At 34.0% G+C, this 13,072-nt stretch overlaps 1 protein-coding gene across 4 annotated transcripts in view; it reads right to left on the bottom strand.

Moving 5' to 3' along the window:
* Positions 1-743: 743 nt before the first annotated feature.
* Positions 744-13,072, bottom strand: part of usp46 (ubiquitin specific peptidase 46) — a 93,433-nt gene continuing 81,104 nt past the window's right edge. For 2 of the 4 annotated variants that reach the window (XM_069924672.1, XM_069924673.1), the window contains 3 exons: positions 12,752-12,800; positions 12,080-12,105; positions 744-10,154 (listed from right to left, as the gene is read on the bottom strand). In XM_069924672.1, the coding sequence (XP_069780773.1) occupies positions 10,053-10,154; positions 12,080-12,105; positions 12,752-12,800 (177 nt within the window). In that variant the 3' untranslated portion in view covers positions 744-10,052. The remainder of the gene's footprint in view (positions 10,155-12,079; positions 12,106-12,751; positions 12,801-13,072) is intronic. The other 2 variants (XM_069924675.1, XM_069924674.1) reach the window with 2 other exon arrangements.

Genomic DNA, 13,072 nt, shown 5'->3' with positions numbered 1-13,072 from the left:
CCCATTAGTGTTAAATGCAGGAGATACTGAAACATAAAAAGTGATTAACTATTTAAAAGTGAAATGAAAATTTTTTCATGAACTTTTGAATTTTCTATACCAAAAGGTGAAATTTTTGGACTAAGGGGAAAATCAGAATAGTGGATCTTCCATGGTCTTGTAGATCAAGGGAAGCAGGCCAGAAGGGCCTCTGGGCTAGTCCTGATTCTATTACTTAAGGAATGATAAAGTCAGCGTTGGTTGTCTTTCTGTCCACTACTTTGGCAAGTTTTTCTAAATAAAACATTAATTTTTATTAGTTCATGCTTAAAGCATTGTGGCAATATATAAAACTTGACTCATGGTGAACCAGATGCATAATTCACACCTAATCTCTTGATATGAAACCCCCCCCCCCCATAAAAGAACAAATATATGACATTGAGAGGAACACCACCTCTCAAGTCACACTGTGCCTTAACATGGCCAATTTTTCCCCATTATCTTTAGGAAAAGTTCTAGAACTCCTATAAAAGCATTGCGATCACACCAGCTGCTGTAATTCCAGACAATAGCCTACAACACTCTGCTCAGGTTATGATTAACTATTAAATACAAGTCCACCTCATCCTTTGAAAAAAGTTGGCAAAACCAATGTTATGACAACATTGCTTTTTTTTTTAAAAGCAATATCACTTTTCAATTCTGGATACATATTTAGTTATGACATTCTACAGAGGGATCTGAATAAAATAAAACTATACTTTTATGGTTAGATTTTATTGAACAAAATACAGATTATAAACAAGTTCTGTACACATCCACTGTCATGATCCCATTTACTGAAGACATTACATTTAAATCAAAGTGCACTGTGGGTACACATACATTGGTACATTAATATGTAACATTTTCCCATTCATTCTTCCAAGCTACATATTAAGCTTTTGGAAGTTTTACACATTATCTTTTTTGTTGATGCACATTTACTCATTTTGATGCTGCTTTGACCAAATATAATGATGGAAAAAAAAATATCGGAAGACACCAAGATTAGGAGAAACTGATTGCTTGCCAAGATTACAATATTGTTGCTCATGTACAAGTTCACAGAGTAAAAATGTTCAAGACATAATTTAACTCTTGCCACATTTGAAGGCCAAATTAAAATATTTAGGTATATTTTTCAGAATGATTCAATGGTTAACATATACCCATAAAACTTCATCTGATATGACTGTTAAAATAAGTGTGTTATTTCAAGCTGAAATTAGATATTTTATTATTGTCATATGCTGTTTGAAGAAAAAAAATTCCCAAACAATCACTATTCGAGGTTTGGCACCTTTTAAATCTCTACCTTTACAATTAATCTTTTACAGTAGTTTATATAATCCCTTCAGTAATCTTGTGTGCATTGAATTCCTCCAGTATTGTAAAGGGTTTGCAGCTTTTCAAATTATATCCATGATATTTGCAAGGTTGCTGGTTTCTGTGCATCCCTACTGCTTACCGTGTCAATAAAAGCCACAGATACTGAACCTACATTGATTTTGAACAAGATGTCTCACATTACTACATTTGACTAGTTTCTTCACCAGAAATTATGACAATGTAGGAAAAAATGTTCAATGAAGCAGAAACTCAGTTCAGTGAAAATATTGATTTTTGCAGCATTTGTATCATGTGTGCAAATTAGGTCAACTGAAGTATCTGAAATGTGCAATGATGTTCTGGGATAGACATTAAAGTATAATAGACTGTTTAAATTATTCAAATCTAATGGATATAATCATTGGTCAAAAATGATCACATTTACACTTAGTTATGACAACATTGTCATCAATATTATATATTGGACCAAAATGTGTACATACCAAGGTACCTTGTCAGTACATGATCAATTTGATGGCAACCTTTATCCTTCAAGTTAATGTACATCATCACTAGAAAGGAGTTGTTTAAAAGATGCAATGCATGTTGATTAAAAGGCAATATATAATCATGGCACCATATATAGAAAGTAGATTATTGCTAATTTGGGTGCTGTAACAGTTACTGTATGGACAGTACTAAATGGTTCCAAATAGGACTTTCCTGATTTCATCTCAAAATTGCACTAGCCCACTTTTACATTGACACTCATTCTGTGTAAAGTTGTGAGACCTAAACAGCTAAATACACAAATACTTTTGGGGGAAAACAAAATCTCAAAAGAAATGTATATTGCCAAGACCAAACAACTGTACTGTGGCACAAACATCTGAATAGAATTATGTTCATAAATCCCATTAACCTTAAAGAATATATACTAGCAGGGAAGTATTACAAGACAGACAAAATAAATTAGTTGAGTGTAAACAAGTCTGCAGATGCTGACAAACTGGAGCAAGACAAAGTGCAGAGAAGTTCAGACAGCATCCAACCAATAGAACTGATGAAGGGTTTTCTGTCCAAAATGTCTATTGCTTTCCACGGATGCTGCATGACCCACTGGGTTCCTTCAGCACTTTGTGTGTTGCGTCAATTTGTTAAGTATGTTAGTTATTTATTATATTTCAAAATAAACAATTTCATGGATATTAATTTTTGCTGAAGGGAAGCTAAATAATGAAGCAGCAGCTCAAATTGTGTTTGTTTCAGGACAAATGTGTGGACAGAGTACAAATATTAAGATCAATTAATTAATAGCTGTAGAGTATACTAGACATTTCTAAATGGCATTATTTGATCATAAACAATCACAAGTTCCCCTGTAGAGATTAGAAATGCTTGTTAAAAAATGTAAACACGTCAAGATTTCGGAAGGTAGTGGTCTGTGCACTTTTCCTCCTTTTCCCCTACTCTTTTGGTGATCTGTGGATAGGCACAAGTTAGCTATGTGTAAAAGGAGGGGAACAAGGTATGTGTCTGTGTGTTTGTTTCATCAAAATACCAATTCCAAAATTAACTAGTGCATCTCTCCAGATTGCCCCATACAAATACACAAAGCACCAATAGGGTATAAAATTAAAGTTTTAAAAGGCAAGTTAGATGATCCATAGGTCTGTGGCCAGAAATAAATTTTCATTCATGACTGAAGTAAACAATTTTCACAAATCCTTCAACTTGTAATATAGTGCCCAATTTTGTCACTTAATTAACTTCCTAACCTATCTGGAATGACTGCTCAAATATATCAGAAATATTTTAGATAAAGTAAAAAAAAACTCATAATTGTTTTGATATTTACAAGGATAAAATGTGATATGCTGGTATTGTCATATACTGTCAAAATTTTGTTTTTCTTTTCTCTCCATCAGCACCCAACAAAATCCACATATTTATTCACATGATGCATCCTGCTGACCCTGAGCAAGACTTTTGGCAAATGACATTATCAATTTATAACATTTGTTTCAAAGCAATTATCTGGCAGGAAAATTTAACATTGTTTAGGATTAAGTTATCCATAGCGCTCACAGTACCCAACCAACTTACAGTACAATGTTCCAAGGTTAGACTGTCCACTGAAGGCATGGTTTAAAATAAAGTAGTTAATTGAGATAACAGAAACAATTATTCAGTCATCCAATTGAGTTAAATATACCTTCTTTATGAATTATGTACCATACATGCTAATGTTGCTTAGACATTTTTACCAAGATCTCATATTAATTCAACTTTCAATTCCAACCAGAAACAACGAGACCATGAATAATCATACAACTGTACACTCAAAATCAATAATGGTGCTTTGTGTGAATTAAGATCAGAAAGGATGGGCAGTATGACAAAATATATTGTGATATTCTTTCCAGACAAAAACCGAAGATGCTGGAATCTTGAGCAAACAAAGAAGCTAGATGGACTCAGTAGGCATCTACAGAGAGAAATCAACATTCAATTTTCTGGGTTGGAAGCTCTCTCAAGGCCCAAAAGTTTAACTAGCCATCTCTCTCCATGAATGCTGCCTGCCAAGCCCCTCCCTATTTGTTTAATGTCATTTAATATCTACATACAAATGCTTATTGCAAACTGGGAAGAAAAAAAAAAATCAGGGAACAAGCTATTAAATACTAATGAAGATTCACATTGGAAGATTTATCAGTTAAACTATAAAATTAATTAAATTAGTACAAGGGTTCATGTCAGTAAGATCACTTGCCTTTTAGATAGTGTGATCTAAAATAAGTTAGCTAATAATGCAATTACTATATGAACATTTAAAATTTCTATACCATTTAGGCCACAGAATATACAGACAAACTTCTTGCAACCCAATTTGCTCTCCTTTGTGAAAAGCAAAATAACTGCAATGATGGAAATATGAAATAGGAACAGAAATGCACCACAATTGTTTCAAATGACCTTTTGACAGAAGTAGTTAAAAGTTAGAAAATAATATGTTTGGGATGCAGGGAAAGAGGGTGAAGAGAACAAAGTAGACTTCTGGGAAGGAAGAGTGGACGATACAAATGCTGCAAGGGCTTAACTGAGTGAGGATAGTGAAAGGCTTGTATGTCGTAGCTGATGTCTGAAAGAAGCACACAAAAGATTAATGAAGATAGGGGCAAGGAACAACACTGCAATTACTCAGAATCTAAAATTGATACCCAGGTCAGGCAGACTGACATTTCTCTTCTGCTAAAAACCATCAGAAATGTTGATGGAAGAAAGATGAATCAAGGAGGGAATATTCCCTTCATTATATTGAAAGGCAAGAACCTTTGACTGGTGGTTCATTAAATGCAGTGGAAGCTGCAGAGGATGTGCTTTTGAATATAGACATTGGTATAAATGTGAGAATAAGGGGAATTCTATTCTCACCATATCAACAGGTACAGGAAGTGAATACTGCTGCTGAGTCCCATCAACTGTAGTGAATGAGAAACCAGTTAAAGAAAATGATTACAGAGCATTGATGTGATAAGTGACATCATTAGAACAGATACCACACAGCCAGTTAAACCAGGAGAATAGAATAGCATCCTTGCAGACATGTCAGTAGGTGACTTAATCGCAATAACTGCAAGCGTTTGTCAACATGTAAAAAATATTAGTTGTGGACCCTATGAAAAAGATGGCAGGATGCAATTCCATTGCAACGATGATGAAAAATTCAAGTACTGCACTGGATGCATCAGTGTTCTCGAAATAGGTCTCAAAGAAAGGCTGAAGTAAGCACTGCTCCATTGGTCCTTCCTACTCAAGTACAGAACTTGCAAATCAAGGCAACATCTGCCACAACTAATTTGATGACTCCTCTTCTCATGCTGCGTTTTGTCAATCTCCATTCCATTCTCGCTGCTTTACCTGCTCCAACACATTTATTCCAAAAACATCATGTTTCCAAAATGTATTGGGGATTCAATCCACCATGGTTAATAAGGAACCCCATTTACTCCAAATTTAGCTCTCTACCTATTGCCCACTATTAGATGAATATGCCTCCTCCCCTTCAGCATTCTGAAAGGCTCATTCCTTCTGTGTCACCTCTGTTCACTCTTCCATGTCCACCAACACCCATTCCTTTCTCAAGATACCATCCAGGTAACTTCAGGAGATGCATAATCTGCCATTCTACCTCTTTCCTTTCCAGAATCCAGTCTTTCAAGATGAAAGAGCAATTAATTTCCAATTCATTTTAAAATTTAATGACATTTGATGCTCATTATGTGATCTCCTATACATTCAATAAACTAATACGGATTGCATGATTGCTTTGCAGAAAATCCACAAAAGGTAACCATCAGCAACCAGTTGCCTGCCATTTTACTTTTCTATCCTATTTCCATTCTTTTAACTTCAAAGCTTGAGGAACAGCACTTCTGAAGTGTCATGTTATAGCCGTGGGACCTGATGAATTCAATCATTTCCAATAGCTAGATTTTGCTGTTTGTCGCAGAATTTACAGTTCAGAGGATATTAACCAGCGACGTTAACTTTCTTTTTTTCTCATTTTTAAAATACTGCAACTCCAGTGTTCTGTATCTCAGTTCCAACATCATTTTCTTTTCTCCATCTTTTGTTCTTATTTATCTTTTTTTTTTTTTACTTCCACCTTACAGATCAACTGGGATTAACAACCCTTCACTACCCTTGTTCATCTGGCACTACTGATCTTCTCAGCAATTTAGAACTCTATATTCACCCCCATCATGAACACTATTATTTTCTCCATCACCTCCACATTTTCTGCCCCCATATTTCTCCTCTGAAAGGCTGTTGATGAGAAACGTTAATTCTGTTTCCATCTGTAGACGCTGCCTGACCCGAGTATCTCCAGCACGTCTGATTTGCTTCTTTTCACTATGCAACTCCTTCAAATCTGATTCCATGTGCTGGGGGATAAGGCCATTAGAAAATATTTTCAAAACGTATGGGTTGTCAACGGTCGAATTTTAGCAGTTATTTCCCAAGATACTAAAGTCGACTGTAAACATTTGGGATGCAAGGCTTTGAAGCCCACCTGACTTGCTCTTTGCTCAATGGAACCTTCACAGTAATAGCACTAATTAGTGCTATTTTGTGTATTTTTTTTATTCCATATTCAAATGTTATGCTTAACATGAAAATTCTTTGTAATATAGAGAACAGTATTTTATGTTAGCAAAAATAGCAGCCTTTCTGTACATACAGAATTCTACAAATAAAAGAATATTTTTTTAAAAAAAGCACGAGATGAAGGGAAATACTCTATTCACAAGAGTGGGCGATCCATCTGTTATTCAACTGCCACAGCAATGAGCGACAGTTAAAATGCTGCCAGTTTGATACTGACCAATCAATTCTGTATATGGTAGAGCTACTACAGAATAAATTGTGTTTCAATGGATTGCTCTTATGACCTGAAAACTAACCTTTTCCATTTTAGAATTTAAAACACTTGGTCATTTAAAAAGGTGTCTATTACAGAGGAATTCATACCAAGCCAGAAACTTTAGTTTCCATTTGTGCAGAAATTGGTATAATTAAAGGAATCTTAGTAAAGAGGTCCAAGTTTCTATGACTGGATATTTAAAAATTGAAGACATTTTCTGGTTTTAGAAAATACTCAAATTATAAAATGGCAACACAACTCAATGTTTTAAGAATTCAATGGGAAGACCATGCTACTATGGATTTGGAGGTTTAATGGGTTGTGAGAGAATTTACTGAAATCAACCAAATTTAAATTACAGCATGATACACCAAAGTAATAGCAGGGCTTCAATTAGGAAGACAAATTGCAAAAATGTTAACACTTTCCAATGGCATCCTACTCTTTGACAGCAAGACTTCAGTAATGGGTCTGTCCTTCCAAAAGTGTGTTTTTTAAAAAAAAAAATTGAACTGCTGCAACCACATGGATATTGCTGGCTATTCATTTCCTCCTTCGGTCAAGATTACAAAAAACTTAATTTTCAGGTGTACAAATGCTAAATGCTCATAAACATTAATCAATTACTACAGGACAATTGCCAAGCAATATTCAACTGCAAATAACCTCGAAAATGAAAGACTTCACTACAAATAAATGTGGTTTGATTGCATACCGCCGAACAAAGCTTTTCTAAATTAATTTAAAAATCTCAAGTGACCACCTTGAACCACTAGTAAAGTACTTTTAAAGGGAAAATAAAACAACCTGACAATCTCTATCACTGAAACATCTAACAAAGCAATTCTCATCGGAGGTCCACCAGTTGCCTTTTGAGTTTATTAAGGTCTTATATTTAGATTAAATAGGTCAAATCAAGAGAAAATTAGAAAGACAAACAAGACAAAGAGATTACAGATGAGGTAGGATAGGTGGCCTGAAAAAATGTCCCTGCATTTTATAATGGAAAATGTGGACTTTAGACTCAATTTGGGTCAGTTGGGAAGATGATAGAATGTTGAATCAAAATAAATTGCAAGTTTAAAAAAGATAATATTCCTAAAGGTATGAACATCTAATCCATACCTAGGAATTATGGTTAAATCCAACTAGTTTTGGGAAAACAGCAAGCAGACTAGGGCGATTTAGACAATCTTAATAAGGGTTTTACAATAACTATCAACTCCAGAGCTGAAAGAAACATGGTCTTGGTAACTCAAAACCCTGCATTGCATTCAGATAAGCATTTTGTATAATGGAGATTGCTTCAAGAAATCCTTTAGGTAGATTTTAAGGGTTTAGATGATCTGATCTCCTTGTACTATTAGCATACCAATTCAGCTACAGGACCAATATGCATGGAGGATCAACAGCAGTAATTTTTAAAAAAAAATCTCCATGTCTTTTACCTGCTAGCAAATTAAGATGGCCTAACAGACCATATTATTAGGCTTAAAACAGATTTTTATAAAAATAGTGCAACATTCCTAGGTAATATAAACAAGTGCTCTGGATGCTGGTCATCAGCAATAAAGCCACTGTACAAAACTATTTTCAAAAGTGGAAAGTCACAAGTACTCAAGAGTCAGACTGCAGCAAATTGATCGCAATATTCATTTCAAATTTCACTAAAACCAAACGTCAGAATTTTTGTAAAGGCAAGTAACTGCACAGTTTAGATAAATAACCACAAAATGTTTGTGTACAGACTGTATTATAGGCTATTATTCCAATAATGTAAATAACCAAATGGGTGATTTTGGGAATGGTCAGAGACAGGAAGATACAACATTTAAGATTTTTTTTAAAAATGTGATAGACGTTGTATTTCATTGATGTAGGGTACACAGTGGAAAAAAGAAGCTCAATTTAGAAACAAGTATATCTTGTTCAAAAGGTTTTTTTCAAATGAAAGTGGGATGAACCTTAAAATGCAGACAGGAAGTATTAATCAATGTTTCAAATTGAAAGAAGCCCTTTGACAAATGGAATTTATAAATTTAGTCCAAACTGAAAGCAAATAGAACAAGAAGTTATATATTTTTCAAACTAATGCATTCGATCAAGCACTTGACTAGTTTGAATTTTGCTTCCAAGTTATTTTTGACAGTTTTTTGTTTAAGCTCTATTTTCATCCATTCCAGATGCCTTTTCAGTTTGTCAAAGATGAACTTTTCACTTTACTATACCTCAGGCTCTAATGTCAAACCAAACCATTACCAATAAATTTATTGTATTCTTAGAAATTAGACAATTAAGATCACTAAATAACATCCCAAAAAGACATAAAACACATTTGATTGCTGGAAACAATCAATGTGGATCTGCTATCTTGGATAATAGTTGCATGATATGTAAATTGAGAAGCCTTTCAAAATAAAGCCCAAATCATTTGACTATCAAAAATTATACCGTAACATTTAAAAGCGACTTTGATAAGATTCAAATTTTGCTTGTAAACTATTTCATTGCACATCAGAATAGAGTTCATGGTTTGTTCCCATTCTCTTGACCTTTCAGCAGATAGGACCTTTTTCACATGCAAAAGACAAACAGTTCAACCATTTAAAAAAAAACTAAATCATCGAACTAGCAGTTTCATTTTCTCTTCCATACACTTACTATACATTAGAATAGTATGAAAGGGCTTTTAAAACAAATAATTAAAAAAAAATCACATTATGGAGGCTAAACGCAACAATATTTGCAATTACACTGTGAGAAATAATAGAAAAATCAACCAAAGTACAATTAATTTCTTTCTACAGTCCAGTGAATCAACAATCATTTTGCATTAGGCAAACTTGCATTTCATCAGGGTGTTGAGATGATTTATCTTCTCTTTTCCCCATTATCTGCTAAAATCCAGGACTAATGTTAGTTAAATAAACATGTTTGGATTCTATGAAAGTACATCTCAAGTGGAAAAGAAGGAAACTTTGCCATATTTATTGGTTTACTTTTTTTTAAAAAAGATAGTCTTGCATGCATACTTGCAATATCTTTGTTAGTATTTTGACTGGATGTTCTTTTGTCGAAACTATTCTGACTTTCAAGATCATACATTTGCCTATAAATGCCTGGAGTATGATTGCAAATCCTATTCCACCATCCTGAACAAAAGGCCCTAAAAGCACAACACTTGCCCCAATAATTGGATGGCAATGTCCTGATCTTGCTTGGACTACTTAAATATTCATCCTTCAGATTATTTAGGCCAGTGTTTTACATGCTACTCTCTTGATTGATAAAATAAAATATATCCAGACTCCGAGTTTTTTGAAATGTCTGAAGTCAAACCATAGAATTCTTCAATAGCTTGCGCATCAATTTTCTGTAAAAGAAATACAAATCTTTATCAATTTTAAAATTATCAACACACACACAAATTCCAGTTGTCATTTTTAATTGATTTTTTTTTTAAAAACTCAAATCTAATTACAAATCTTCGACTTGATTGGCAAATCAGTCTTGTATTATTTTGAAAATGTGGATAAACTTTGATCATATCTGTCAAATATTTTGTTTTCAACCAAACAGTTGTACTCTGAGTAGGTCCTTGTACATTATTGATTCTATAAAATTAATTCATTACAGCACAAATTATACTCTTGGTTCAAAACTTATCAACTCTCAGAACAGTGTTGTCTTAGACATTTGATCTTCAGTCTAATATCAACATTCCCAAGTGTTCCAATGTTACTCAGGCAAATAATTCTTCCATAATACATTTTCCATATTATCCCCGTCCTGGATCACTAGTTCCTTGTCTCCAAAACAAATTTCAACATTTTTCTATTCATTTCAGTGGCAGAAAGAAGTACTTGTGTAATCCATTCAAATGCCACCAATATGCACCCACTGTCATTGACAGATATGACTGATGTCGATTATGCTCTGCTTCTTTCATCTTAATATCCCAAGATTGTCTCCTCTTGAAACTAGCACTTTCCTCAGCCCAAGGCATGCTGCAGTTACGGAAGTTCAGGACAGTTTATTAACAAATTACACTATGAAAGAACTTACAGCATTTTTATTGTTTTAAATCTTCAAAAAAAAAGTTCAACTTCCTCTGTTCCTTCAAGGAGACTACTTAAGGTATTCTATCTCATTTTCAATGACCTTGAGCTTGGTCAAAAACCACAAGTTGCCATCAATCACATTGATGTCTCCAACCACTTCAGAAGCTGAATCAACACCAAGGTAGATTTGCAGCTAGCGGTCTCATTCCAATGTACTTCCAACAGACAATGTGGATACTAATTCAGAGTTTATTAAAATTATTATAATAGAATAACTGCAAAAAATCTGTAATTGGGTTAGGTAAGGAAATTGAAAATTCCTCAATTAAAAAGCAAATTTCAGGAGGGAAAACGCTGAGGCATTTGCATTATTATATTCATTATAGCATTTGTGATTGAGAAAAGGGTGCTCTAAAAAAATGATAATTTATCCAAAAAAAATGACCAAGAAAAATTTTGATCTTAAATGTCACAAAATAACACATTCAGCATTTAGTAGGTTGCTAATCCTACAAGCAAAGCATACTACTTGACCAGGTACTGTGTAATTTGATGCAACATGTCTAAAAACAGAAGAGTACAAGAATTTTTTTAAAATTTAAATCAAAGATGACAAATGTGCTTAGTTGGGGAAATAAATTTAGCTTTCGATGGTCTTAACAAATTGTACATTGAATTTCATTCAGTTAAGTGTAAAGTTAAAACATTTGGGGGATATGGAAAGAGCAAAGACTGGAAAGCATACGAAGACAAAAGAAACAGTCAACATTTCAGGTTTTTTTTTAATGTTTATGTACTCTAGAATGTATTTGGGCAGATGCAACAGTATAATGGAAAATACAATAAACTGGAGGATTTTAAATGGTGTGGCCCTTGAAGTGTATTGCCACAGATTGTTACAAGTTGTAAGGAAAGTCAATAATAGTTAAAAATCCATATATTGTACTTTCCTGAATTTACCACAGCTTAGAATACAATTAAGAGAAATTAAGGGATATGGGGAAATGGCAGTTAGGTTGAGATGAGCCTATCATCAGCTCAGCCATGATCTCATTGAATGAAAGAACTACAAGAGTAGAATACAAGAATACAAGAGTACAAAGATTATTCTAGACAAATACATAAAAATAGTAAAGATTGATGTCTGAGTACAATTTTAGTCTGGTCACAATTTTACAGAAAGTCTATGTTACTGGGATGGTGAAATTATACTCGTTAGAAAAATTGTTCAGGGTACCTCAAAATACTTAATTGACATGAGATCTAAAGGGGGAAATAAGAAGCAGATCAGTAAAACAAGGTTAGTCCCACTTTTCAAACTCAAAACAACTGGATAACTTCAGCCTTGAGCCAATGAAACTTGCAACAGTGATTTCTTTTACATCTTGTCTAGGGTTATGTATGTAATAGCCTATTTGGTTATTACTGACACACTGTTAAGTCTGCACAATGTTGCAGATTGTATAAATCCTGGATCAAATTTAGTTCCATGCCTATCTTTTTTCCATTTCTATCCATTGTCAAACAGATGACAGCTAATACTGAAACTTTGTCAGCAAAGCTCATCTTTGAATACTGGCAACATCACTGAGATAGTCAACAGTGCTTGTGGAATTGTGCATGAGCTTGATATTAAAATCTTCAATGGAGGGAAAAAGAAAAAAATATTTATATGGCACCTTTACTATATTGTGGATGTCCCAAAGTGCATCAAAACCAATCAAGTTTGTTTTAAAATGCAGTGTTGAATTTAGTCAGCAAATATTGCAGCCAATTTGTGTACTTCAAGGTTACAAAAGACTAACTAATCGATTTTGGTGATGTTGGTTGAGGGTTATCTTCAGCCTGAACTCTTGGGGAATACCCCTGCTCTTCTTCAAAGAGAGCCAAGGGATCTTTTACATCTCACCTGTGTAATGGCACCTCCGACAATACAGCCAAGCTGACACTTGAAAGCTCTAAAGAAGAAGATAGTTAATAGATGGGTAGCAGCAAACACAGAGGTCCCACTCCCCCAGGATAAATCCTAGGTCCCATCATATTAAAAATAAATATGAAATTTTGACTAAAGATCTTGTAAATAAAATAATGCTTCTGGGTATTTAATTAGGCAAGAAGAAAGATGAACTGAGGAGACAGATGTAATCAACTAAAATTTAGATTGCTCACAATTTCTACCCTCTCATCAACAACCTCTTCTTTAGAGTCAACTGCTATTTTGCAAATCCTG

The sequence above is a fragment of the Narcine bancroftii genome, chromosome 3 (assembly GCF_036971445.1).
Source record: "Narcine bancroftii isolate sNarBan1 chromosome 3, sNarBan1.hap1, whole genome shotgun sequence".
NCBI classification, from domain to species: domain Eukaryota; kingdom Metazoa; phylum Chordata; class Chondrichthyes; order Torpediniformes; family Narcinidae; genus Narcine; species Narcine bancroftii.
The sequence above is the reverse complement of the archived record's forward strand: the minus strand, read 5'-3'. Positions and strand labels throughout refer to the sequence as shown.